This window comes from Sinocyclocheilus grahami, unplaced genomic scaffold (genome assembly GCF_001515645.1).
Source record: "Sinocyclocheilus grahami isolate Dianchi unplaced genomic scaffold, SAMN03320097.WGS_v1.1 scaffold250.1, whole genome shotgun sequence".
NCBI lineage: Eukaryota > Metazoa > Chordata > Actinopteri > Cypriniformes > Cyprinidae > Sinocyclocheilus > Sinocyclocheilus grahami.
In genome coordinates this window covers 1,520,131-1,547,228 of record NW_015505429.1, presented here as the reverse complement: position 1 = coordinate 1,547,228, position 27,098 = coordinate 1,520,131, and the positions used below count along the sequence as shown (strand labels likewise).

General features: G+C 38.3%; 1 protein-coding gene across 1 annotated transcript in view; it reads right to left on the bottom strand.

The window, feature by feature from the left end:
* The window catches only part of slit3 (slit homolog 3 (Drosophila)), a 191,586-nt gene that overhangs the window by 8,664 nt on the left and 155,824 nt on the right, over nt 1-27,098 (bottom strand). Inside the window, exons 21-32 of the mRNA XM_016289665.1 lie at nt 25,626-25,694; nt 23,480-23,551; nt 23,231-23,302; nt 21,447-21,518; nt 20,464-20,627; nt 18,667-18,791; nt 17,042-17,139; nt 14,596-14,735; nt 10,983-11,076; nt 10,081-10,218; nt 8,113-8,347; nt 5,371-5,501 (exon numbers count right to left, since the gene is read on the bottom strand). Of these exons, the coding sequence (XP_016145151.1) occupies nt 5,371-5,501; nt 8,113-8,347; nt 10,081-10,218; nt 10,983-11,076; nt 14,596-14,735; nt 17,042-17,139; nt 18,667-18,791; nt 20,464-20,627; nt 21,447-21,518; nt 23,231-23,302; nt 23,480-23,551; nt 25,626-25,694 (1,410 nt within the window). The remainder of the gene's footprint in view (nt 1-5,370; nt 5,502-8,112; nt 8,348-10,080; nt 10,219-10,982; nt 11,077-14,595; nt 14,736-17,041; nt 17,140-18,666; nt 18,792-20,463; nt 20,628-21,446; nt 21,519-23,230; nt 23,303-23,479; nt 23,552-25,625; nt 25,695-27,098) is intronic.

The following is a 27,098-nucleotide window of genomic DNA, read 5'->3' as shown; positions in this document are numbered from 1 at the left end:
CTGTTTTTCCTCGAACGAAACCGCAGTATAAATGACACACACACAAAGTTAGGAACTATTACCGGCTCCTTCATCTTGGAGAGTTATCTACATATTTACATTTTCCAGACTCAATTACGCGGCACTATCATTTGCTTACACGAGCTAAGAGTAACGGACTGCAGCTGTGAAGTCAATTGTGCCCTTCTGGAACGTGAATTGCTAAACAAGGTTATGTAGCATTTGATATATATAATGGGGTGTAACCAAGTAACGTTAGCTTTACTCTACAGATAGACTGAAGTTAACATGTAGCATCAAAACACTTGTAAGTAGCAAAGAACAAGGTATCATCCAGCAGTAGAGCATAGCACTAGCAATGATAACGTCTTGGTTTGATTCTTGAGGAAAACTAGAACTGATAAACTGTGTACATGAATCCAATACAACCCTCTACATTGCGAGTAAATCACTGGCATATGCGATTAAATCTTCACTCTGGGCGACTAAATGATGTCTAACATTAGCCAATGGCTAATCAATTCTTAGATTTTACTCACCAGTGTGTGAGTTGGAGGCTAAGTATTAGTTTTAACACAGATATATTTTCACTCACCCGAAAACACTCTGAGCTGGGCTAAACTCTAGTGGAGGGGTGGCGAACGTCGGTCCTGGAGAGCCGCAGCCCTGCAGAGTTTTGCTTCAACCCTAATCAAACACACCTGAACACGCTACTCAAGGTCTGAAGGGTTACTAGGAAGCTACAGGCAGGTGAGTTTTAATTAGGTTTGTAGCTGAACTCTGCAGGGCTGCGGCTCTCCAGGACCGGAGTTCGCCACCCCTGCTCTAGTGTGAAGGCGCACTACTCACACAAGAGCGAGAGAGTTTTAGGGTGTATTCACACCTGTCTTGTTTGGTTCGATTGAATCGAACTCATGGTTCGTTTCCCCCTTAATAAAAAATACTATAGTAATTTATAGTAAATACTATATGTGTTTTTGAACCATACTATAGTAAAGTACTTGAATTAATTGGTTGTGGTAATTCTATAGTTGCTGTGGTAATATAACAACTATAGTAATATAAACAAATTACTTTACCCAATAGCCTATGTGTACTAAGTTTTCTACAACTAGGGTATATTATACTACAATGTTTACTGTAGTAAAAACTAAAGTATACTACAGTGTTTATTACAGTTTATCGGTTCACTATAGTTAATACTACAGTATGCTGTAGTATTCATTAACAAAGTGTTGTAAATACTATAATATATACAGTATAATTCACTTTACTATAGTATGGTTCAAAAACACTATATTATTTACTATAAATTACTATAGTATTTTTCCATGTGGGTTGGTGCAGATCTTTTGGGCAAATGTATGAATACAGCAATCGCACTCGGGTGCGGACCAAACAACAGTACCGAGACCCAGCTGAAGAGGTCAGATTAAATTAAAGGTAAATGTAGGCACAATAAAACTTTGTGTGTGGACCGTTAGCATTAGCATCCCTCAGCTTTGACTGTGATTTCTGCTGTTGTTGCATTAGCGCTGTCGCACTTAGCAAAGCCGGACTTAGCACACCACAACCATTAAATCTTCTCAAACCCAACGAACTTACTTCATGTCCCGTCACGGTTCAGGCTGAATTACCACTGCTTTCCCCCCCATATCAACATTCTGCTCGCACAGGAACTTAGTGCTAATCTCAGGCGAAATGAAAACAGGCCGTGAAAACATACCCTGACCCCTCCTTGTTCACCCTAGCGCTGCTCAGTGTTAAACCCGGTTGACATGCCAAACATTAGCTGCATTTGGAGAGCTGTGGTTAGGCGTGGCACAGGACGGCGAGCCCACGCTGAGGAGCTGGGGGTAGGGAGTGCTGCAATTCTAACATTCTCATTCAATTTCCTGCGATGTTTCCACAAATCGCCGCTTCTGCTGAGGAACTGACCACGCCGCTGCTTAAACTAATACTCAGATTAGCGTGACATTTAGTAAAGGGCAGCGCATTAACACGCTGCATGGGCCCAAGCATTCATCTCATGGTAATGAGGCATTACTGCTAGTTAAGAGCCTCCGTCGCTCTCCTCCCCAGTGCATTTATCAGTCTCTCCATCCCTCCCCTCACCCGCACCTTCCATCAAGGCAGGATCACATTGCAGAGATAAGTGTCCTTCACTCTTCGTCGGCTCTCAGTCGCTCTTCATCTCTCTGGGGTCCGATCTGTCTTCTTTCCCACCACCCGTTCCCTCTCACCGTTCCTTGATCCCTATCGGGAATCTCTTGCTGAAGTTCAGCAGGGACGAGGTGTATAAAGAGCTGAGCGAGACCTGTAGATGGTGTGGGAATCTTGCTCTGATCTTCGCCCCACAGAGTCTTTATGACCCAGTTCCACATTTGAAGTCAAGCACCCGCAGAGAGCCACTGAACCAGACTCAGCTCAGGAATGCTCCAACCACAGCCTCAAAACTCTAGCTTCCACGGTGGGAAAACCAAAGCAAGGGAGCTGCCCAAACGCTGCACCCACGTCCAAGTGTTGCGGCGTAGGACGGGTTACAAATTGAGCAGCTGGCTCTGTTAGCTCTGGTTACACATTGTTAACGCTAACTATGACATGGAGAACTCAGGAGCACGTTTGCCAGACCGGGGTGTGCCAATGCCAAATAATCTAAATTGAGACGGAAGAACGTGTTTTCTCCTTGCACTTTCTCTCCTCACATGTGAACCTCATTCTTTACCCCAACACAATGGGGTGCAGATATGCCAAAGCCACACAGCACAATGTCGCTTGGGGAAAAACAAGATAATTAGAGGGTGAGCATGGATCTGTGATTAACTGTGAGTGCCATGATACATCTTGGACTTAGCAGGGACCTGGCAACAAAACTTACTTCATTTAGTCACACCACTGCATATTAATTTAAACGGGATGTCTAATGCTATTTCATGCACTCTGACTTATTTACACTGTTAAAGTGTTGGATTCTCATGCTAAACATGACTCAAAAACGAGTTGGAAGTATAACGGTGTATTTCTGTGCCAAAGACACTCCTTCAGGATTCGCATAAGATTCGTAAAGTTTTTTTCCCCCCGAGTATGACCCTGTATGACATCATAAAGGGTAGAATTCCTTATATGGGCACTTCTCCTGGAAAAGCGTGCAAACATCAATCAGAGCGAGAGCAAGAGCACACCCATCAACGTGCTTCATACGGTAATTCGTTAGCCATTGTTTAAGTCGATAAATTTTTTTGTCCCTGTTTCATTCGTGTCGATGTCACAGCTTGCAGACGATCGCTACGCAAAAGCTTTGCATGCTCGTGACTCTTTAGCTCCACCCACAGCACACCTCCAGGAGCTCGACAGCTGTATCTGTCTTTTATAAATCTGATACAACTAAAGATTCTTCGGAGATATGAAGGATGCAGTACTACCCTACTAATACCCTAATACTACTAGTAATAGGTACTCAAGATTAACATGAGATTGTCCAACTGTTTGTGTTGTGTCCACTTTAACTGTTCAAGTACACAACTGAGTCCTAGCCTAGTAGTTAGTACAGTACATGTGCTGCTACATCACATTACGCTATAGTGCTCATATAGTGACCATTCTGCTTGGACCAACCTCAAAAATACAACTCTTAGCAGTGTTTAGCTAAATTAATGATACCATTGGAGATTTTGGTCATTCCCCATTCAAGGAGATAGAAGCTGTACTTGTATCTCTGTTAACTACATAGAAAGTAGCTGCCTGGTGTATTCCAAGATGGCTGCAACGTGAAACAACAGTCTGTACCTTTTATCTTTGGCTACGTTTTCAAAACGATTTGCGTTTACACATATCCGTGAAAATGGCCAAAAACGTATGCCAGGCCAGTAGTTGGCGCTGTCACCTTGTTAGTAAACAGTACCTGTCGGGAAGTGACGATTATATGTTGTATATGATGCGTCTCCGCTGTTGGTTGTAAAATTGGTGAAGTAAATCCACACTTTGCTGAAGAAGCGTTAGCAAACTCTTAAACAGCAACAACAGTACCATATACTCTGCTTGTAGTTCACAATGCAGTGCTCTCATAAACATAAATATACAAAGCACACACAAATATTGGGTAAAACCATTTTCAATTATATTAAACTATTTATGAATTACAATTTGAATTAACTTTCCCTCCAAGGCATTTTGTATTCCCACTAATGGACAGTCGGAGCCCAGTGCATTATGGGTGTTTTCCTAACTTTTTGGCAAGAGCGCTTTTTCTCTGTTTGCTTATGTAGCACTGATTTAAAAAATTGCCTTTCTACTGATAGACAGTCAAGTTTTATTGAAAGCCCATCTTGTCAGTGGTGAATTACCCTTAAAGGGACAACTCTGTAGTTTACCTACCCCTAAAAGTTTCATAGCAGTACCTTAGAGTAACCCCTTTTTTAGGCGTAAATAAGGTACAAAAGTAAGGGTGTGCGATATTTATCATCTGTGATAATATTGTAATTGTTGTTTAAACAATATGCAAGCTGACATGATAGAGTATGTATGAGTATATGCAAAAACAAATAAAAAAACATCTTGAAAGTACAAAAGCATTCACTGTGTGATGATGCCTATTAGAATGCAGTTAAAATGCCCCTATAAAATCAAAAAATATCCCAGTATGGGGTTTTGTATTTTTATATTTTTATTACGTTTACGTTATATCAAACAAGCAAGAAATATTTGCGTGAGCGTGGTCGCGAATGTGATCATTTTTGACAACAGTTCAACAAATAAGATTTTATTACTGAGTGAGTTACATTTTAGACACAATAATGTCTGTTTTTTTTTCTGTTTTACCAATGAAAATAATGAATGAATCTGCTTTTGAACACTTTTTGGGTCAGTGATTCAATGATCCATTCATAAAGACAGTAGCTTGAATCAGCTGTTTTCAAATAATCATCTGTTTTGAAAGAATCGTTTGAATGATTCAATCTTCCATTCATATAGACAGCCACCTGCTTCATTTCTAAATGAATCAGCTGTTTTGAATTAATCGTTTGAATGAATGATTCAATGAATCAATCATACCGACAGGGAATTGTTGCCACCTACTGGCAGTTTTAGTGTCATATTTATTTATCCATGATAGGCCTAAACCATCCAAGGTATCAACATAAAAATACACTAAGCAAAATATTGTTTAGTTATTGAAAAAAATCCCCAAAATATAAAGATATAATTGTTTTTGTCTATATTGCACACCCCTAGAACAAAGATGCCTCTTTCTATTACCCCTACAGGTGTTGTGCACATAAAGGTAAGATTTTTGCACATCTTTTTTAAGGATAGTGTCTATTTCTTTAAAATATCACCTACAAAGTGTGTGTGTATATGCCGTATCCTCACCTGTACACTGTGGTTGGGGGGTACTTGGCAACATCATAGATCAAACGTATGTGTCCCTGGTACAGCTCTAGGGCGAGTGGGTCATGGTCCTCTTTATACAACAGAATGCCATTGTCCTTATCTGTGGCTACCTACAAAGAAAGAGAGGGGTAATGGGAAAGAGACAGCAAAAGATCAGTGAAGGAAAACGGCAGGAAGACTTCTAAAGATTGAGGTGGAAGGGTAAAAGAAGGATGTACAAAACAATCAAGAGTGCGCGATAAGCACACTATTTCAATACAACATGCACACCGAGAGAGAACAGCCGCAGGCCTGACACTTAACTCCCTGTTTAGTCGAGGGCATCAAATGGAACGCCTGCCAGCAAGCTGTGATGGAAAACAGCTCACGTTTATATATAAGCACTAGGACGAGAGGAAAGAAAAGAGCAGTTGATGGCTTATGGAGTGTGGAAGCCCTTCTACACATCAGTTGAGACCAAGTGGACTGCTTACATTCATATCCCGGAGGCATATGAGCCATTAATGTGTCCCTGTATTCGGTTTCTGTCAGTGGATATGTCACAGGAGGACCAAGTCATTAACGCTGTATAGCACAGTTTTACTAAGAATGCTGGAAATAAAAAAAAGCAACCTAATTTGATTGCTTTTCTATATTGGCAGTTCCCGAGTGTGTTGCCTTTTAGGGCCTGTTAACACGAACAGAGCGAAAGCTGTAAAATATTCAGAAAGTGCAATGATGAAATGTGACTCTTAAGCACACTTTAAATATCTTGCATTTAAAGACTGATATTATTCAAAGATCAAAGATCCATCAATCAATAGTGACATTAAGACACATTTTAGGCTTAATATTAAGAATTGTGCACAAGTAGTACTCCAAATAAAGTTTAATTATAATTTTTATATCAGTAAGTCTCGAGCGATATGTCAGTAAATATGTTAATAGATTTGAACTATACTTATTATGAAATAAATGTATTTTAAATATATTACTTTTTTACTCCGGTTTTAATGCTATTTAAATGTAAACAAACATGCAATGAAATGCAGAGGAACTATTTAGAGGAAAATACCAATGTTTTTTGTTAAAGAGCAGATTTTATGAACGTGGTATTTGGATTCCTTCACACATTTTGCAGGGTAAAAATTTTAAAACATCTATGAAAATTCCTGAAATTAGACATCACTTCCCTTACGAAAAATAAGTTTTTTCAAGTGTACTATTAGTATACTTCTTTTAAACTAAAAAAATAGGAAAGTGTACTTTCAGTCTACTTTATATGTACTTCTCAGAAATGTGCTTTATGCACTTTTCAGAACTATACTTAAAATGACATTTAAGTATACCTGACTTATACTTAGACTATATTTGAGCTATACTTGTGCTCCGGGAATCCATGTTTTTATTGTTATCCGGTAGGGGGCGCTATTACACATATTCTGTACAGAATTTCCAAATCACAAGCGAAAAAGAAACCGAAACAACAGATGCTTCCACATGTAATCTAACACGATCATCAGACATAAAACAGCATCAAAACTGTGTAACGTTATGGAATAAAATGTCGACCCATGAAGAGGTAATGACTGTCAAGCTTTGGGGTGTTGATCGACTCCAAACTCAAAGTTTACTACTGTTATACTTAAAGTATACTTAAAAGTATACTTTTATATACTAGAAAGTGGGCCAATTTAGTCCTAATGAGTATTGAAATAGAACACTTACAAGTATACTACTAGTACAGTGATATTTGTATACTTATTACATAAAGTATATGCAAATTACAGACCCATCTCAAATCTTCCTTTTATGTCTAAAATTTTAGAAAAAGCTACCACATTTTGCTATAAGTTTGATTGCATCATATAATAATTGCTGTTAATATTGTTCATTGTCTGTTTGATTACGTCTTTAATTGATTTTTCCGTACATTTCTGCCATATGTACATTAACTGACAGTCACCACTGATAAACTTAATTTGCTGTAAAGTTGCTTTGCAATGATTTGTATTGTGAAAAGCGCTGTACAAATAAACTTGAACTTAAAAATATACTTGAACTTTACTTAAGTATACTTAATAAAATAAACTTGAAGTATACTTCTTTTTGGTAAGGGTTATCTGAATGGCCTTACCATTGGAACCACTTAATGGAATGTGATGAATGAACTTCACAGATCATAGATATGCACTTTTTAATTTTAAAACCTCATTGTCTATGCTCTCTTCTCGCCAAAAATTCAGAGTTGGTTTAGAAAGCACCATTACTTAACTCACAAAGGCCTCTCAGAGAAACCGAAATGGAGAGATGCTGACGTCCACAAGGAGATAAACAGCTACTGAGCTCTTTTTAATTTCTCCTACTTTAATTAACATTAGTGTGCCCTCTCGACGGTGAGAAGATAGGATCATTTGTAGCAGATCTAGCGGTTACGCAGGGCAACGGATAACAGCCGGCTCAACCTCTATTACCATAATATATGTCCTCAGGAGAAGAATTATTCACGCAGGTGGACAAGAGGTGACATTCTCATAATGTCAAAGAGGCCAAAGCTGGCTTAGACCAGGCACTGCGGATGAAAAAAGACCTAGACAGAGAGGCAGATCGCTTCTCATGGCTGCAGGTGTGAGTTCGGCTGATACGCAGACTGTCCTGAGGCTAGTGATATGTGAAGTCTATATTACAGAAACTGATCTGGGACCCTTTGTTAAGCATTACAGGAAGTGGTTACAGGCATACCTGGAGGGATATGTGCATGGGTGGTCGGATCTTGGCGCCCGAGAGCTCCAGATAGGTATCTTTGCCGAGGAAGTGCACTGTGACCATCTTATGACACTTGGAGCCAGGTGGACACCGGCACACAGGCTCTCCCTCCACGACCAGACACTGCGCTCCATTCTGACAGTAAGACTGATCACATGGACTCGTCTTCTGGAGTAATATCATTGGTGGAGGAGTCTCACAGAACAGCCCACTAAGGAAAGAGAGTGGGTGAGGGTCAAAAGTTTGGAATAATTAGGATTATTTTTTACTGTTTTTGAATGATGTCTTTTATGCTCACTAGGGCTGCGTTTATTTGATGAAAAATACAGTAAAAATAATATTGTGAAATATTTTTAGTGACGATTTTCTATTTGAATATTATGTTAGAATGTAATTTATTCCTGTAATGCAAAGCTGAATTTTCAGCATTATTACTCCAGTCTTCAATCCTTCAGAAAACCTTCTTGAATATAAAGTATTTTATAGACATGTGCCGATAAACAGTAATAATAATATCATAATAATGAACATGCATGATATTGTCATCGTGGGCACCTCAAAATACTGTAAATTATTATTCATTACTCAGATTTTTCGAATGCATTCCAAGAATACTAAGATTAACTATAATGTTAATATTCTTCTGTAACATTAACAGATACCTTGTGTAACAAATGTAGCTATTTCACAATGTTAGTTAATGCATTAACTAAAGTTTACTAATGAGACCTTATTGTAAATTCTTACGTATTGCAGTTAAACTATAATTCTTGTTTACTTTGAACATTGATAAACAATAAAGCAACACACAAAAATGTATAGTTTTGTTTATCATACCTGTTATAGTATAACAACACTTTTTTTGCAACTTATTTCAATATCGTGATAATATACCATGATAAAAGCCTTTATACCATCCTATGCCTATATTATTATTGAGTAATATATTAGTATAGTATATTATTGAAAACAATATAAGCAATTTTTCAAGCACTTTTAACTTTCTTTCTTTCTTTCTTACTCTTTCTTTCTTAAATCTAAATCACACAAGAGATGAAGACAGTGTTAGAATATTGATAGAGTGTCAGGATGGGTGGTAAGCCAGATTAATGCGGAGCTCAAGACACCATCAGGCCCTTAATTAGTAGCCGTAGTGGAGTGAGGGATGCTGGGGAGAGAGCTATTCTTCTTCTGTACAATGCCACACGCACACACACACACACACACACACACACACACACACACACACACACACACACACACCCTAATGTTATAATTAGCCATATGGATATTCATCGTCTGTGCATGTCAGATTTAACTACACACTATCATATAACAAAGGACCAACAGAAGCTTGCAGTGTGTGTGTGTGTAAGCAAGCGTGTATATGTTTGCATCTATCAAGCCTTTCATAATCATAATGAACACAGGTGTGCAAGTATCCTAGTTATCAGAAAAGTATGTGCATGCTTTTTGAGTGATTTCTAACCTACTTTCACTTTTGCAGACATAAATGTGAAGAGTAAAAAAGGGGAAATTATGAACAAAGAATTAATAGATTCTTTATTGACTGATTTATCTAAAAATGGCAGGGTCAATATTTGTCAACAGTTTTTATATTTTATATTTAAGTATTATTGCTATTTAAAATATATGCATTTTTAAATATTTTTTTATATACTATATAATAATATTATTAAAATATTAGGATAATATTATTATTATTACAAAATCATTTGTAAATGATTAATAAATAAAGTACGTTTTTTTAACTTCTCAAAATGCAGTTTTTCCTTTAGGAGTAGAGATATGGATTAGGTTCGGATTAGTGTTTAGCAGTTTTACAGTAATTAACTTACAACAGAAACAACAGAATTCTATGATGTGTGCTTATTTAAATAAGTAAATGCAGGCATGTGAGTGTGAACAATGCACGAGTCTCACCTGAACCCCTCCTTGCACACACACGTGTATCCGTTGATGGCGTCATTACACTCTGCTCCATGCTGACATTTGTTCTCCAGACAGTCGTTGTAATCCTGCTCACAGTGCTGGCCAACATAACCCGGCAAACATTCACACCTGAAGGAAAACAACAACAACAACAACAGTTTAGATGCAAAAAAAAATTGCTAGCAATAAGGGGTGTCTTAATGCTCTGTAATTTTAAAACACTGTTAATCACTTGGCAGTGATAATGAGATTTCAACTACAGAGTGCATTAGTGCACACCCACTTTTGTTTAAGCATTTAAAAAAAGGTAAGCCATAAACCAAACCAATCAAAGAAGTATATGAAAAGTGGACAAAGACAAAGTGGCAAATTACATGACTATGTACTTTCAAGTTTTAGTGAGTGAAAGAACTACAATCCCATAAAGCACTGCCAATTGAAATAAAAAGCTATTAATTTATAGTTGTTGGTTGTCTTAAGTTTTTGCAGCAAAGAAAAAAAAAAAAAATAAATATATATATTTATTTATATATGTCATTCGCAATGCTTCATGGGAGTGAGCGGAGCTAAAGATCTCTTTTCGCTCACTGCGACCACTGATTGGTGGAATTTTCTGTACAGCATCATGGTAAGTTTTTCATCACAGATTCTGCTATTAAACATAATTATTTAAAAAATAAGTTGAATTCATGTGAACAGTTGGGCTGAAGAAAAGCATACATCCTCAGAGCTCACAACAGGTCTGTCTTGTATTGTTAAACTCACTTTCCTAATGGAGAAAATGAATGGAGCTTTTACTTTCCAGAACCCGACTGTTGCTCTATTGCAGGCAGCACAGGCAGGTCATGTTGTCTTCCGTGTGAAGTTCTGACCAGAGGAGCTCACACACTCACCTGTAGCCCTTACTGAGGGGAACACACTTAGAGTCGTGTTGGCAGAGGTCAAACCTGGGCAGACAGTGGTCAATCACCTCCTCACACAGATCACCTAAGAGACACACAAAGAAAAGGAACAAATGACTCTAACAGTTGCCATCTCCCAGCGTCCGGAGGTTTATCACATGCTGAAACACTCAGGGCCTCTGCTGTCTACGGGTGAAGCACACAGTCGTGCGGCTAAAGGAACTCTTTGACTGAATATACAGACCCTCCTCGAGGTGTTTTCTCCCCTCACACCATCTGCCAGCATTTAGACTGTGTGAGGCTTTTTCTCCTCCAGGCTCAACTGAAAACATCTTTGTGTGATGGCGAAGTCTTTCTAGAGCACACAGCTCAGCAGGCTCCATTCAGAGGCACTAAATCACTGCCAACCAGAACCTTCAATACGTTCCCTGTTCCTGTCCACCTGCTGTAGGACATCTGGCCCTGCAACAGGCCATACTGGGTCTAATCCAACCTCCACATCCCTGCACTCGTTCACCCAGATTCCTAGCATTTCCTGTCCAGCACACTTGTGCTGGTGTTGCTAGTTGCATGGCACAGCAGCAGCTCAGAAACAGATGTACCCTCTCCGTGCTCAGGCCCTTGAGACAGTGTTTAGGTGGTCTGCTGCCAGGCCAATTTCCTCTAGACCCTTTCTGCAGCAACTGTATGTGTTCTTCAGGGAATCAGTGCAGTCGGTGTCTACAGCTGATGTTTCCTGCAAGCACCTCACAGGCTGGAGTCTGGCAAAGAGCTCAAGCTGTGGGTTCTTAAATCAATTCTGGATGTTGGTGGTAAGATTTGTGCAGACTGACGTTAATACAGAACAATCCTCAGTTGTTAAAATACAAACTGAGATACAGAAATACAATGAAAATGGAGAAGGAAGACTTGACCTTTGGCAAAGTGTGAAGATTCAACATTAAACAAGGACTGAAGCACCAAATTCCCTTACGAAAAATAAGTTTATTCAAGTGTGCTATTAGTATACTTCTTTTAAACTAAAAAATAGGAAAGTATACTTTGTCTACTTTTTATGTACTTCTCAGAAATATACTTAAAATGACATTTAAGAATATTTGAATTATACTTAAAAAACTGTAATTATATTTGAGCTATACTTTTGCTCCTAGAATCCGTGTTTTCATTGTTATACGGTAGGGGGCACTAGTACACATCTTCTGTACAAAATTAAAAAAAACACAAGTGAAGAAGAAACTGAAACAACAGATGCTTCCACATGTAATCTAACACGATCATCAGACATAAAACAGCATCAAAACTGTGTAACACAATGGAATAAAATGTCGACCAATGAAGAGGTAATAATGACTGTCAAGCTTTGGAGTGTTGATCAACTCCATCTACGTTTTGATTATCATTTTGAATCCAATTCATAGTCTTTATTCAGCTTTTTGTTCAAAATGTTGTTTATTAATTTATTTTTTATTTATGAAACTTACCCACATTCAAGTGTTTAAAAAAAGAATGCATGAAGCCAGAATAAAATATTTTAGTTTACAAGCAGATACCCCGTTCTTTCTTTTGATGTTTTGTATGTTTAGATATTCATATAACAAAATATAAATAAATTAATACCTAAATACGGACATAGTAGTATACTTAAAGTATGATGTAAAGTTCACTTAAAGAAAACTTACGAGTATACTTGCAGTATAAATCTACTAAGCTAGTAGTTTACTGAGACTATACTTCAAAGTGTACTACAAGTATTTAATTAGTAAATTATCAGTATACCTATAAGTTCACTTTTAGTATAGTTGCAGTACAAGCTAAAAACATTGATGTAAACTAGTTGTGTACTCAAAGTTTACTACTGTTATACTTAAAGTATATTTAAAAGTATACTTTTATATACTAGAAAGTGGGCCTCCCAAGGAGTACTGAAATAGTACACTTACAAGTATACTACTAGTACACTGATATTTGTATTCTTACTACATAAAGTATACTTAAAATATATACTTGAACTTAGCTTAAGTATACTTAATAAAATCAACTTGAAGTATACTACTTTTTGGTAAGGGTTGCCTTGCCTTGTTTGGGGCATAATGACATTTTGCAAAATTTTTCTGTTGGTATGCTTACATTACATTACTTAAAAAGTTTGGGGTTGATTTTTTAATACTCGAAAAAGAAGACTGCATGTATTTGATCAAAAAGACTGTTGTGAAATGCAATGTTGTGAAATATTATCACAAATAATTAAAATGACAAAATATTTCTATTTAAATATATATTCAAATGTTATTTATTTCCGTGATGCAAAGCTGAATTTTTTGGCAGCCATGTGATCCTTCAGAAATCATTCTAATATGCTGAAAAAGAACAGTATTTATTTGAAATAGAAAGCTTTTGTAACATTATAAATGTCTTCACTGTCGCCTTTGATCAATTTAATGCGTCCTTGCTGAAAAAAAGTGTTAATTTGCATCAAAATGAAAAACACCTCAAACATTTAACGGTAGTGTATGAATTTCTTTCAAAAATAAAAAAATCGTACCAACCCCAAACAGTAGTGTAAGTACCAATACAACTGTAAAATACAACAATACAAGACCCAAAGTTAAAACAAAAGAAAACATCATCAGTATATTAAATCTTCAACCTTCCTTCTCCCCTTTTATTTCACCAACATAATTACATACTTGGATATGATTCTATATTGGATATGAAAATATATTCTATGTTGAGAGTCTGATCTATAGCCAGCCTGGTACAAATGACAGTGAAATGGAGAGAATAAGAAGAGCACTGCATACTTCCAGCATGCAGGAAAAATCACAAATGAGATTTTTGTGAAATATGACAGCAAATGGAGACTGGTTTTAAAAGATTTAAGTAAAAAAGTAACTCCTCTAGCTCCTATTCTTATTTTAATCTCTCTTTTAGGGGAACCCCCCGAGCCAGAGTTGATACTTTCATGAAACGTAACCAACAACTCCATTAAGATCCATCTCTGAGCAATAACATTTTTCTCTTGCTTGGTTTAAGACTCAGTTTAAGACTGTGCTCTTTAACCGGACAGCTGTGTGTGCGCTACGAGCTTAAGGATGTGGCCAGGCTTATACCGCAGCAAGTACACACTCTCTACACCAACTGCACCCGCTCCAAGGGAGGTGGCAAAGAGGAATGCCATTATAATGACAGGGCCCACTAGGAGCAGTTGCACTTCCTATTTTGAGGAAAAGAAGAGAGAACAAGAGCAGTTGTGCCACTGGATGCCACTTGGCAGATCTGAAGTGGAAAGAAACAGACAGTTTTAACAACAGCTGAACTTTAAATCTGCCTAGTCAGGACTTCTGTCAAAAGCTGGTTTGTTTAGTAAAACTGCCCACTACCAGTCTTAACATGTATATTATTTTGGTTCCTTAATGTTTTCTTAGCCACCTCAGTTGTGGCTGGAGGATATAAATGCAATTGGCACAGTCTTGCCAGTGAAATGGCCTCATTGCGGTAAGACTGAGACAGACAAGTAGGGCAATATGATTAAGGAAATGGTAACAAAGAGTCTGAAACATTCTGAATGCATTTATAGTCTGGCTTAATGAGCTTTAACTGGTACCTCTGTAGTTCGGAGGGCAGATGCAGGTGTAGTTGTTGATGCCGTCCACACAGGTGGAGTTATTCTCACAGTCGTTGTCTTCACAGTCATCAGGATTCAGCTCACACTGCTGGCCCTCATACCCAGGCGGACACACACAGCTAGAGGAGTGGGAAGGCACAGGACAATGATCAATACTTTAAATGTTAGAACAAAAGGAAACACATGGGTTTAAGTGATTTAGCTCTGTTGGGTGACACCCTGATACTGCCAGACTGATTTTTTCAAGTCTGCAGCCAGAACAGTGTCATTTGTTGCCATTTATGTCTCATTATTTGGTCTTTAAATGTCAACCCAACATCCTTCATTAGTGCACTGCTCACAGCCAACAGGAACACTGAGTTTTGGTTTTAACACACACTGAACACATTACAGGAATAGTTCAGCCAAAAATTATAATGCTGGCATGAACACAAAACAAGATCTTTATTTATAACACTATACGTTCTTGTTTATTGAGAATATCGGGATTTTGGAAGAAGATCTTCAGACACGGAGTGAACCTGTACTCACTTTTATGGTACGGATTGTCCTTTCTAAGATATTAAGCTTGACATCTACTGGTCACCATCCACTTTCTTGAAGGAAAAGAGGAGCCTAAACATTTTGCTAAACATCTCATTTTGTTCCACCAAAAACAAGCAATATGATGGTGACTAGATAATGGAAGAACCAGCTCATTTGAGTCGGAGTCAAAATGCTCCTGGAGTCCATGCCTGTTTTGGTCCTTGAGTCTGAGCCGTATTTTCTTGGTCATTGAATATGAGTCCAAGACTATATTTTGATGGTCTTGGTCCTCAAGTCTGAGTTTGATCATTTTGATCTTGATCTTAACTCAGACTAGATTTTTTCTAGTCTCTAGACTTTCTTCTCGGGCTTGACTCAGACTTGATCCTTTTCTGGTCTTGGTCTTAAATCAGACTCAAATCTCTTCTGGTCTCAGTCTTTACTAAGACTCGACTCTCTTCTAATCTTAGTCTTAACTCAAATTTGATCCCAAATATGAAGTTTTCTGGTCTCAGCCCTGACTCAGACTTGACCTTCTTCTGGTCTCTGTCTTGATTCAGACTCAATCTGTTCTGTTTTCGCTTGTGACTCAGACTTAACCCTCTTTCGGGTTTTGAATCAGACTCACCCCTCTTTTGATCTCGATCTTGATTCAGACTTGATTTTTTCTGGTCTCGGTCCTGAATCAGACTTGACCCTCTTCTGATCTTGGCCTGGAGCCCACCTCGACCCTCTTCTGGTCTTGGTCTTGACTCAGACTTGATCTCTTCTGGTTTCAGTCTTAACCAAGACTCGACTCACTTCTAATTTTAGTCTTAACTCAAATTTGATCCTTTTCTGGACTCAGTCTTGATTCAGACTCAATGTTTTCTGGTCTCGGCCCTGACTCAGACTTGACCTTCTTCTGGTCTCTGTCTTGATTCAGACTCAATCTCTTCTGTTTTCGCTTGTGACTCAGACCCTCTTTTGGGTCTTGAATCAGACTAAACCCTCTTTTGATCTCGATCTTGATCCCACCTCGACCCTCTTCTGGTCTCGGTCTTGACTCAGACTTGATCTCTTCCGGTTTCGCTCTCTGACTCAGACTCGACCCTGTTCTGGTCTCGATCTTCACTGGGACTCAAATGAGCTGGTATCAATTACACCACCTCAAATTACCTGCTGAAATTCCAAGAAGCCCCTAATATTTGTATTTTTCTCTGTTGTTTTGGCTTTCTGTTGCTATCCGTAAGACTTGTAGGTCAGATCCATCAGTGACTGAGGCCCAGTGTTTGATAAACCTCCATCTCCATGGTGACTTGTTGAGCAATAGCAGTAAAACTTATCTCACTGTTTAGCAGAGCCCACACCCGTCTGTACCCTTCCACCCAGTCCCTGCCCTCTGGCTGCCAACTCTCAAGAGCTACGCCAGCAACCGATATATTCCACCCCCAGAAACATAAAAACACAAATCTCTGGGCTCATTTGCTGTTTTTTTGTAAAGTCATTGTGCAACTCTGCTCTGCCTGGAATGTGAAGCGGCTGCCCTACAAAAATTGAATAGAGGCCTAACGTGACATTACCAAAGTTGCTGGGTGATTTATAGGACACGGTGGACATTTATTGTGCTATTACAACAATCTGCCTGTCCCTTGCTTCGTTCAAATGTCCAGGGGTGTTACAAGCTTTGAAATTTTAATACACAGATTTTGTCCAGACGTGCATTTTAACAAATTATTTCAGTTTTTAAATCTTATTTATATCCGTTTTGACACTTGTATTCATAGCGATAGTGGAAACACTGTGCAGGCTACATTCAGACTTATGTTTCACCAAAACTCAACATTTCAGGCCACAGGTTCAACAACTTCCCAGCTATTCAATGGCTGACAGAATATTATTTATACAGCTCTGAATGTACCTGTAGTGCCCGTCCAGTCCAGGTGTGAGGTGGCATGTGCCTCCATTAACACATGGCAGGCTGATGCAGGCGTTAATGGGGATCTCACAGTTACGACCCTGAGGAAAGAGAAAGCCTGTGAGCATGGATGCGGAAAGAGCAAGCTCAGGTTTTAACATGTCTGACCCTACATACTCGGACAAAGGTCACAATCAGATGGATACTTTCAAAGGTGAAGAGGTTAAAGGAATAAAAAGACATCATCTACAGTATTACATAATGATTTCTGAGTAAATGTCAACTTAAATGTTAACCACAATTTACATTTCAAACAGGGTTAAGGAGTGGATATTAAAGGCAATGATTAGCGGTGCTTTCTATGGTCATTGTTGCTCATACTAATAATTAGGAATCTGTTTTAATCCCTTAACCTTTAACTACCATCCAGAACACCCTAGCAACCACACAGCAACATAATAAAAACACTCAGAACATATGAACTGCATAGTCTATCCTGCAGCACTGTGTTTTGCACAGACAGGCACCACTCAGATTTTCCTCAGCAAATGTAAAAATCTTGTTTGTTTACTACTTCTATATCCAGGCCTAAAGCCGAGTTTAGTTTAATATCATGGTTTATGGAAGATGTATGTCTTGTCCTGATTCTTTTACACTCCGGGGCTGTAACTCCGTGACTAACACTCTCCATTTCAGTTCCAGACAAAGGCTCTTGCCACTGATATGCCTGTTTCCTCTGCTCTCCTCAAAGGGCCCATATGTCTGTTTTCTTTCTCTCATCTCTGTTTTTTTTTCTTTTTCTTGTCCCATGTTTGACTTAATTCAGTACTCTTGAACATTCAAATTAATCTTCACTTACTTCGAGGACAGACGCGCACCTGCAACTGACCTTGAGAGCTGCAGTTTTAATTAAAAGACAGCTCATTGGTTCTGTCTTGTAGAGGGTGAAGGGTTAAGCTTTTATCTGTTCTTCAACAGAACAACACTGACAGGAATCCCATAACCAAACAAAAGGGTAATGATTGCGCGCTGCATCCAGGACACACACACACACACACATTCGCAAAGCACTTTTTGTGTAAAACCGAGTCTGTCTGATGTCAAACTTTGGTTCGCTTGGGTTTTCAAGTGGTTTTCGTGTGTGCATCAGCAATCTGCAACCCAGTCTTGCTTGAAACGATGGTCTAAAGTTTGGCTTATAAAGCAATCTGTTCTAACTCACAGAAGTGAACTGCTATTGATGCCGCATAATTTACATTTTTGTACGCTCCCGTCTGGTCACACTCATAATTGCTCATAGCTGCTTGTCTTTGAATAAATTGCCTTCGAAGAGCAGTTCACATTCTTCACATCTCTTGCAATGCATTTGCCCAAAGCCCAAGACCCCACTGTCAAGGTCACACTACCGAGTATGTATCCACTACACAAACAACGGCTGCCTGAGTACAATAGGAACTAATCAAGAAACTCCAGAGACAGCGAGTTCAGCTCAGGAAGATGGATGATGAGGATCTCTTGCATGTAATGATGCACATAACTCATAGGAGTATTCTGTACACGCATGCAGGAGGACAGGAAAGACGCTAGCCGAGGATGTGCTGTATGTGGGGTGGTGGATGTTTACTCACCTTGTAGCCAAAAGGGCAGGTGCAGTGGTAGGAGCCCGTGACATCACTCACACATGTGCCGTTATTCTGACAGGGAGTCGCCAGACAGGGGGCGCACTTGGACATCAGATTCAAATCTGCTGGACCTGAAATACACAACACAAAATGTGAAGTATAAATGTGTGGATGAGAAAGGGAACCAGAAATAAAAGGGACGCCAGACAGGGGGCGCACTTGGACATCAGATTCAAATCTGCTGGACCTGAAATACACAACACAAAATGTGAAGTATAAATGTGTGGATGATTAAGGGAACCAGAAATAAAAGGGAATGGAGGTGACATTAAGGTCATCATGAAACAAACCTGGCCATATGTGTACCTGGAGCACAAAACCATTCTTAAGTCGCTGGGGTATATTTGTAGCAATAGCCAAAAATTATCGATTTTTCTTTTATGCAAAAAATCATTAGGATTTTAAGTAAAGATCATGTTCCATGAAGATATTTAGTAAATGTCCTACCGTAAATATATCAAAACTTAATTTTTGATTAGTAATATGCATTGCTAAGAACTTCATTTGGACAACTTTAAAGGTGATTTTCTCAAGATTTTGATTTTTTTGCACCCTCAGATTCCAGATTTTCAAATAGTTGTATCTCGGCCAAATAGTCAAATTCTATATCTATAATAATCATTGTCCAATTCTAACAAACCATACATCAATGGAAAGCTTATTTATTCAGCTTTCAGATGATGTATAAATCTCAATTTCAAAAAATTGACCCTTATGACTGGTTTTGTGGTCCAGGGTCACATATTTACTTGCAAAACAATATATCTGTGCATGCTATTACTAGAAAAAATACAACTTTTACCAAAATACATGAACTTGTCTCTTCCACTGACACTGTTGTTTTTGCAGTATTTATGTACTGTTATAGTATGCATTTATTATTTTGAATTCACTTTTGTTTTCCAGTTTTAAGAATTTCGTTAAGTGCTTTAATAATTTTATTAGATTTTCGTAAATATTTATATTTACCTTTATTTTATATCAATTTTGGGTTTTTAGTACTTAAACTTTTCAGTTCAAGGCAACATTTCTAATTCTTGTTCTTAAAGTTTTTTTTCATCTATTATTTATATTGAATTTAATTTAATTTTAGTTAATGAAAATAACTAAAAACGTATAACTTAACTGATAACAAACTATTTTAACAGTTTTAAGCTGTAGTTAATGATAACAAGACTGCTCTTTTTGGATAACATCACATCGTATTTTTCAAACCGTCTCTTTCAACCTGAATCCATTCTGGTACGTAATGTCCACTTTTCATGATCCAACCAGTTATGACTGAATAAAATCAAGTCATAGCCTACAGTTTTTTTTTCTCCTCAAATATCTTGTTTTGTTCCAAAATTTAATTTATCATGAAAACAATGGCATTGCAAATGCATAACTTACGCAATCTCATAAAAAAAGGTACTAAACTGGGGTGGTACACATTCAAAAGGTACCAATATGTACCATTTTGGGGTAAATAGCTTTTGCACTTAGGATACTGCCCCAGTGACAGTTTTGTACCTTTTTTCTTTTTTGCTTACTTTTTGGAAGTTTCCTTTTTTGAGACTTTTTACCGATAGAAACAACGGAAAAAGGACAGGATATTATTTAGGGAGAGAAAGAGAGCGGAAATTGACTCAGGACATGGCACAGACCAAATTGAAATCTGTGTCTCCCACATGAGCACCATGGCTCAATGTGTCCGCTGCAGACGTGTTAACCACGAAGAGGGAAGACAGAAATCAGACTCACCCTTGCACTGGAATTGACTGAGAGGGGTGGTAAGCAGCAGGCGGTCGGCCATGTCTGGTGGTCCAGCGCAGCGGGCGATGCCAGGCTCTTTAAACCCAGCCTTCACCCACTGAGACAACCAGCGCAGCTCACAATCACAGTACAGGGGGTTCGCACCTAGAGCCCTGGATAACAGGAACCGGGTGTTTGAAAGCATAAATGCATAGAAATATCAGTATGATTCGTTAGTCTAGTGTATTTTTCCTTGTGAGTTCAACTCTTCAATACAAATCATAACTTCTTCCCAAGTGCACTTCCTTCAATTCAACAGGCCCTTTATTCCTCAATGGGGATTTTTTTTCCTTTCTGACAGTTCTTTTCAATGAGGAAACAAGGAGCTACAGTAGCCCCGCTCCAAACCGGCAAAGGAACTACAGCCAGAGAGGAAAAAAACAGCACCACCATAAGCCTCCATAATAGATGCCTTTTAGCTGTAATAAAATGTACAAAGATTTCCTGTGGGGCTCGGTCTCTGAGCGCGGAGCACAAGGCTGCTCTCTCTCTCTAGGTTGCACCCGGTAATGAGGTAAAACTTACATTGAGTCTAAAGATCTGAGTTGGTCTCTAAGGCTGAGACTGGGAGTCCATCATTAACAGAGGCAGAGAGAGCACGTTTTTACACACACACACAGGTTTGTTTTTGTGAAAAGTGGGGACATCCCATAGGCGTAATGGTTTTTATACTGTACAGACCGTATATTCTATTGCCCTACACCAACCCTATCCCTGAACCTACCCCTCACAGGAGACTTTGTGCTATTTCAGATTTTCAATACACTCCATTCTGTGTGATTTATAAGCGTTTTGAAAAGTGGGGACATGGGGTAATGTCCCGAAAAGTCACCAAAGCCTTGTAATACCTATGTCATACCTTTGTCATTATACAAATTTATGTCCTCATTTGTCACAAAAAAGCGCACACACACACACACACACACACTTACAGATGAGACAGAGATGTCAAGTGGCTGAAGGCTCCCTCCGGAATAGTTGAAAGGTCATTTCCGTGGAGGGTTCTGAAAGAGAAGAATGAAAAGGAAATGAAAAAAGCATGGAGCTCTGGGAGCTGGTTCCATTGTTTTCCACACTATAAATGGAGATAGAGAAAGAAAGGGTCGGTCATTCACGGCACTTAGTGAAGATTATAGAAAACCGCTGCCGTTTTTTGTGAGACACCGGTGGGAATGGCAGATTTGCATTGAGATGTCATTGTATGCTGTGTCAGTTCTGTTTAATAATTTCTCCTGTTTTATTACGGGGCGCTCGGCCCACACATACACACTCAGACTGCAACCTGAGAACATGATTGGACAGCTACGGGCCCTTGAGGCCACGTCAGCGCTGGCCCTGGGGCATTCTGGAAAATTAAAAAGTGACAATGATGACTGCCTGGCAGACTAAGTTTAAAAGGGCCGGAATAAGGTGGGCGTCCTTTGGGCTGTTTAACATATCTGTGCACACAGGGTGTTGATAACCTATCCTGCCCAGAGCCGCAGAACACAACATCCAGCTTAATGCAGACAGAATGTTTCTTAAAATATGATCACACATTTCAAACTCACTCATTTATTTGTCTCCTAATAATTTACAAGAGCGAATAATACATGCATCTCAGAACTTTTTATCCATGGACAAATGTTTTTTTTTCCACCACATCTCAAAATGCCAAATAAATATGTGATGGAAATTATATTTTCAATAGAAACGTTGACTTACTAAGGCTAATTTCATTTTCTAGTACCATAAATACACGTTCAATATTTAATCCCATTTTTTTCATAAGATAAAGTTGACAGAATTATAGCACAATCAAAAATATTTTGTTCATAAGTGATATTTACCTTGACTTTTCTCAACTAAGGAACAGCTAAGGAGGAACACACTACCATTCAAAAGTTTAGAATCAGAGATTTTGTTTTAAGAAATTAACTTTTTTATTAAATTGATCAAATCTGACAAAAGACTTCTATTTCAAATAAATTATATATATACTTTTTTTTTTAAATTATCTGTTCTAAGAAACATCAAGGTTTCCACAAAAATTTCCCAAACTTTTGAACGGTACGGTAATTTTTGCATAATTAATATTTCAATGATTTATACTTATTTTACACTCTGCTTAGAATATTATACATTTACATTTTTATAGCAAAAGTAATATTGTAATGGACTTTCATACACTGAAAAAAATAGGTGTAGAAATAATTAAAAAAACAACAACAAGTAACACATTGAATTAAACACACAATTTTAAAGTAGACAAACTGAAATAGCATTTTTTTTTTTTTTGTAAAATGAATTCCAATAATCTTTGCTTTAATTTACAACTTCAAAAAAAAAAAAATTCTATGTAGTTTTGAGTTTGAGTCTGCAAGTAGTCTGGTAAGTAACAAAAATAAAGACATATTAAAAAGTTTCCGAGACCATTTTAATGTGACTTTCATACAACCAAAAGAAAAAAGTTTACCCATGGGACTTAAGTGCTCTTAAAATCTATTGCTTTCTTCCTTCAGAACTTCCTTATGCTGTGAACATGCTGTTCTAAAGCAGCTTTGTTCAGGCAGTAATCTCCTGAAGTTCATAAGGCAGGTTATTAGGATCTCACAGAGGTGCTGTGGTGCATGGGGAGTGTGCGTGTGTGTGTGAGAGAGAGAGAGAGAGAGAGAGATTGATGTGATTGCGCAGCAGATCACTGGCTCATCAGGTGAAAAACAAAAGGGAGTCTTACAGCAGGCGGAGAGAACGCAAGCCATCAAATGCATGAACCGGGACACAGCGAATCTGATTATAGCTCAGGATACTGCAGAGAAAGAGAGAGCGAATATGAGTGAGACACACAGACAAAGAAACTGTCATTTAATGTCAACATTTCTGCCAAATCTTTTGGCAGTAGTAATCACATTCACATGACTGCACTGACAAAAACATATGTGGACACAGAAACTGTGTTTGATTGTTGGATTACGGTGTTACTTACAGGGTGGCGAGCTGCGTCAGGTTGTTGAAGGTGAGAGGGGCAAGAAGACTGATGCTGTTATTACTGAGGTCTCTGCAGAGGAAACACACACAAACACACAGCAGATTCAATTACACACACCCTCAGAACAACGTCTACAGCATGCCTTCACAATCCAAAGCCGACTTACTCTTAGAAAAGCGATTTAATCGCAGTTACTTTCATCCTGGATAGGTAAAGGTTATTAACTAATAACTTCAGACATGCATAAAAACTAAACCGTATACTTCAAATAATATCCTGATTAATTTATGCAACAACAAAAAAGGCAGTTGTGGTTGCCAGAAACTCACTCAGTTATAATATTTGAGGGATTATGGGATGGCATGTTGGTGACTGTACATTTTACAACTTATTTTATTTCCTTAAGTAGTTGAATGTTATACCAAGATACATAAAAAGCACCAAAATTTGCTTTGTACCTTAAAAAATGTGCAGAAAATTACCATCTAAGTACACATGCCACAATATAGTCACTTGTATAGTAACTTGTCCATAAAATATTTTTATATATCAATGGTGCATAGGGTCATACAAACAAAGAGAAAAGCAGCATCAGGGTAACAAGGCACTAAGAAAAGCATAAAATAAAAATAAAAACACCCTAATGTACATTGCTGATAAGAAAAATGAGAAGAAACCAAATTATTTAAATAAAATATATAACTGAATGTGATATTTTTCATGTTTTTCACTGTAAATTATACATTAATTCATAGCCTTTACTTGCAAAAATCATTATTTTGACAGTATTTTACAGTAAAATTACATAAAAAGCATTGTTTACAATTTTCACCATGCATGCTAAAGTAACTTACACTTAAACAATTAACAGGTTTTTACTGTCACATTTTTATTGTCTTTTTTTTTTTGTAAGTATTACAAACTTTTTTGTGTGTATACAGGTGCTTCATATTTCCTAAAATTGTTAAATTCCCGCAGCTTCAGAAATAAAAATAATGCTGTATGCTTAAAGGGGTGGTTCACTGTTTTTTTTCTAGGCTTGATTGTGTTTATGGTGTGCAGTCTAACATGTGTTAATGCTTCGTTTAAAAAAAAAAACTATTTTATGAAGCCCCTCCCTCAGAAATAGGCGATGGGCTCTGATTGGTTTGCTAGACCAGTGTGTTGTGATTGGCTAAACCACCGCTAGTGCATGTCTAACCGTCCCGCCCCTCACCTCAGCGGCATGTGCTCCAGTTGTATTGTAAACAAGGCGTCGTTAACATCGCTTATCAGTTTGAGCCCGACTGAGAAGCAGAGGATATTATTGAAGAGGATCGTGCAGAACCTGTGCAAGTACGGCTTTTAATGGTAGGCCTATGTTTATTGTTTGTTGTTGTCTCATACTTTTAGATACGCTGTTATTTGTAAATGCTACTGCTTATGTTAGCTTTTAATATACGGTTTTATCCTGATTAAATTTTTAATACAGTACGGCAACTGCACGCTGCATGTTTAACGCTTCTCAAAGCTATGTGAAAATAAGTGTATAATTGGAACAGTTCATTGTTGGAGCTGAGCTGAATGAGAGAGAGAGAGAGAGAGAGAGAGAGTGAGAGAGATGCAGAGCGTGTGCAGAGCAGCGGACGCGAGGAACAGTATTAAGAACCGCTGCTTTTGAACATTGATTTTGAAACTTGTGAATCCATTAGAATCGTTAGAAGACAGAATCGTGATTCATATATGAACAGATTTTTACGTGCACCTCTAGTTTTCTCTTCCTCTTCTCTAAAGCAGCGCAGCATGGCCTCGCCCCCTTTTGCTGTCTTTTCCCGAGGGCGGGGTTTATCTGGGTTTGTGATGTCACGAACCCGGGAAGTAACTCGTTGTAGTCCCTACCAACCGTTTTTGTAGGCATTAAACTGCCAGAATTTTAAAAGACGATATCTCCGTTTGCATTGAACTTTCAGCTTCGTAACTTTGCAGATATTGTTTATGCTCAAACAGCAACATTACACACTAACGTTAAAAAAGTGAAATCGCAATGAACCACCCCTTTAAAACAAACATACAAATGAATGCATTTAATGCACAAATAGGTCCCTTAAAGGTAAAAGTGTGTGCCAAATGAATAAATTCAAATGAAAAGTGGAGAAATACATACAGCAGTGTCAGTTGTTTCAGATTAGCAAGCTCTTTGGGCACAGTGGTGAGGAGGTTTCCTTCCAAATATCTGAAACGGTAAGAAAAACGGTACGTTTGCAATCCTCAAACAAGCTATAAAGTAAAACCAGATTAATTTTAAATTTCATTTCATGCTTAAAAATCAATTTTACATAGGAAGAAATAGTCTTATTACCATAAAGTGGCTCTAGATGTAGAGAAGTTACAGTGAGCTGCCTTACCGTCTATGCTAGGTTTCAGAAAAGAACCACAGAACGGTCATGAAGTGTGGCTGCTGGGATTGCTTATCTACAAAATGTACTCTTGGGTGAGTTTCATCCTAATTTTGCCACTCTGTGACGTGCTAAAAGGCCGTTCTCAGCAGAACATCAGCAGACCCGGCCACAGCAAGATGACAGGACACAGATAGATGAGGCTTTGACAGGGCACTCATGGTCTGCTCTCAAAGCGATTTGATAATGGGGTCTGTCAGTGAGCAAGAGTATTGTCTTCAAAACTACGACACAGGAGAAGAGGTCAATCGTGCTGGAGTTTTCCTGCACAACCCAAGAACAATTACTGTCCTTTTGCTGAAAAACCGGCAGCGACAAGGCAGGATATTTCTGTTCCCCACACTCGCTAATATAACCGCTTGTTATATCAGTCTCTCCTTGTCACTTGTTTGCAATCTTGTGATTTCTTTCCTTCTCTTAGTCACTGTCGTCTTGTTCTATTGCTTCCCTGTCTCTCCATCTATCCCCTTTCTCTAAGTATGAGTGGCTCTTGTTGAGTTTAAATGGCCTGTGTGTCAGCAGTTCTACGAAGGCACTGTGGTCACTCTTCATCTGATTAGTCCATTAGATTATGACCGATACCTTAACAGAGCAACAACTCACTGACCCTCATACAATAAGAGTGACTCATCTCAGAATCAATCCCCATCACTGGGGCATTACCCTAAGATACATAAGCTAAAAGATACCTTATTTACCCCTAAATGCTGCATGTGAGTACTTTAAAGATACATATTAGTAACTAAAGTTTATATATTAGTAACTTTTGTTCCCTTTTTCCTGAGAGTGTACTGGTCATCATGTGACATGGGCATAGTTGTTCTCTGAACATTTCAGAAACTGTATTTCTTATTTCCTAAGGGTATTGCAACATACCAAATAAGTTTTGATGATAACCTTGATATTTTAAAAATTAAATACTGATATCATGTTGATACTGCACATATGATAATATGGATGGATGGATGGGTGAGTGGATGGATGGATAGATGATGGATGGATGGATGGATGGGTGGATGATGGATGGGTGGGTGGATGGATGGATGGATGGATGAATGGATGGATGGATAGATAGATGATGGATAGATGGATGGATGAGTGGGTGGATGGATGGGTGGATGGATGGATGGATGGGTGGGTGGGTGGGTGGATGGATGGATGGATAGATGATGGATGGATGG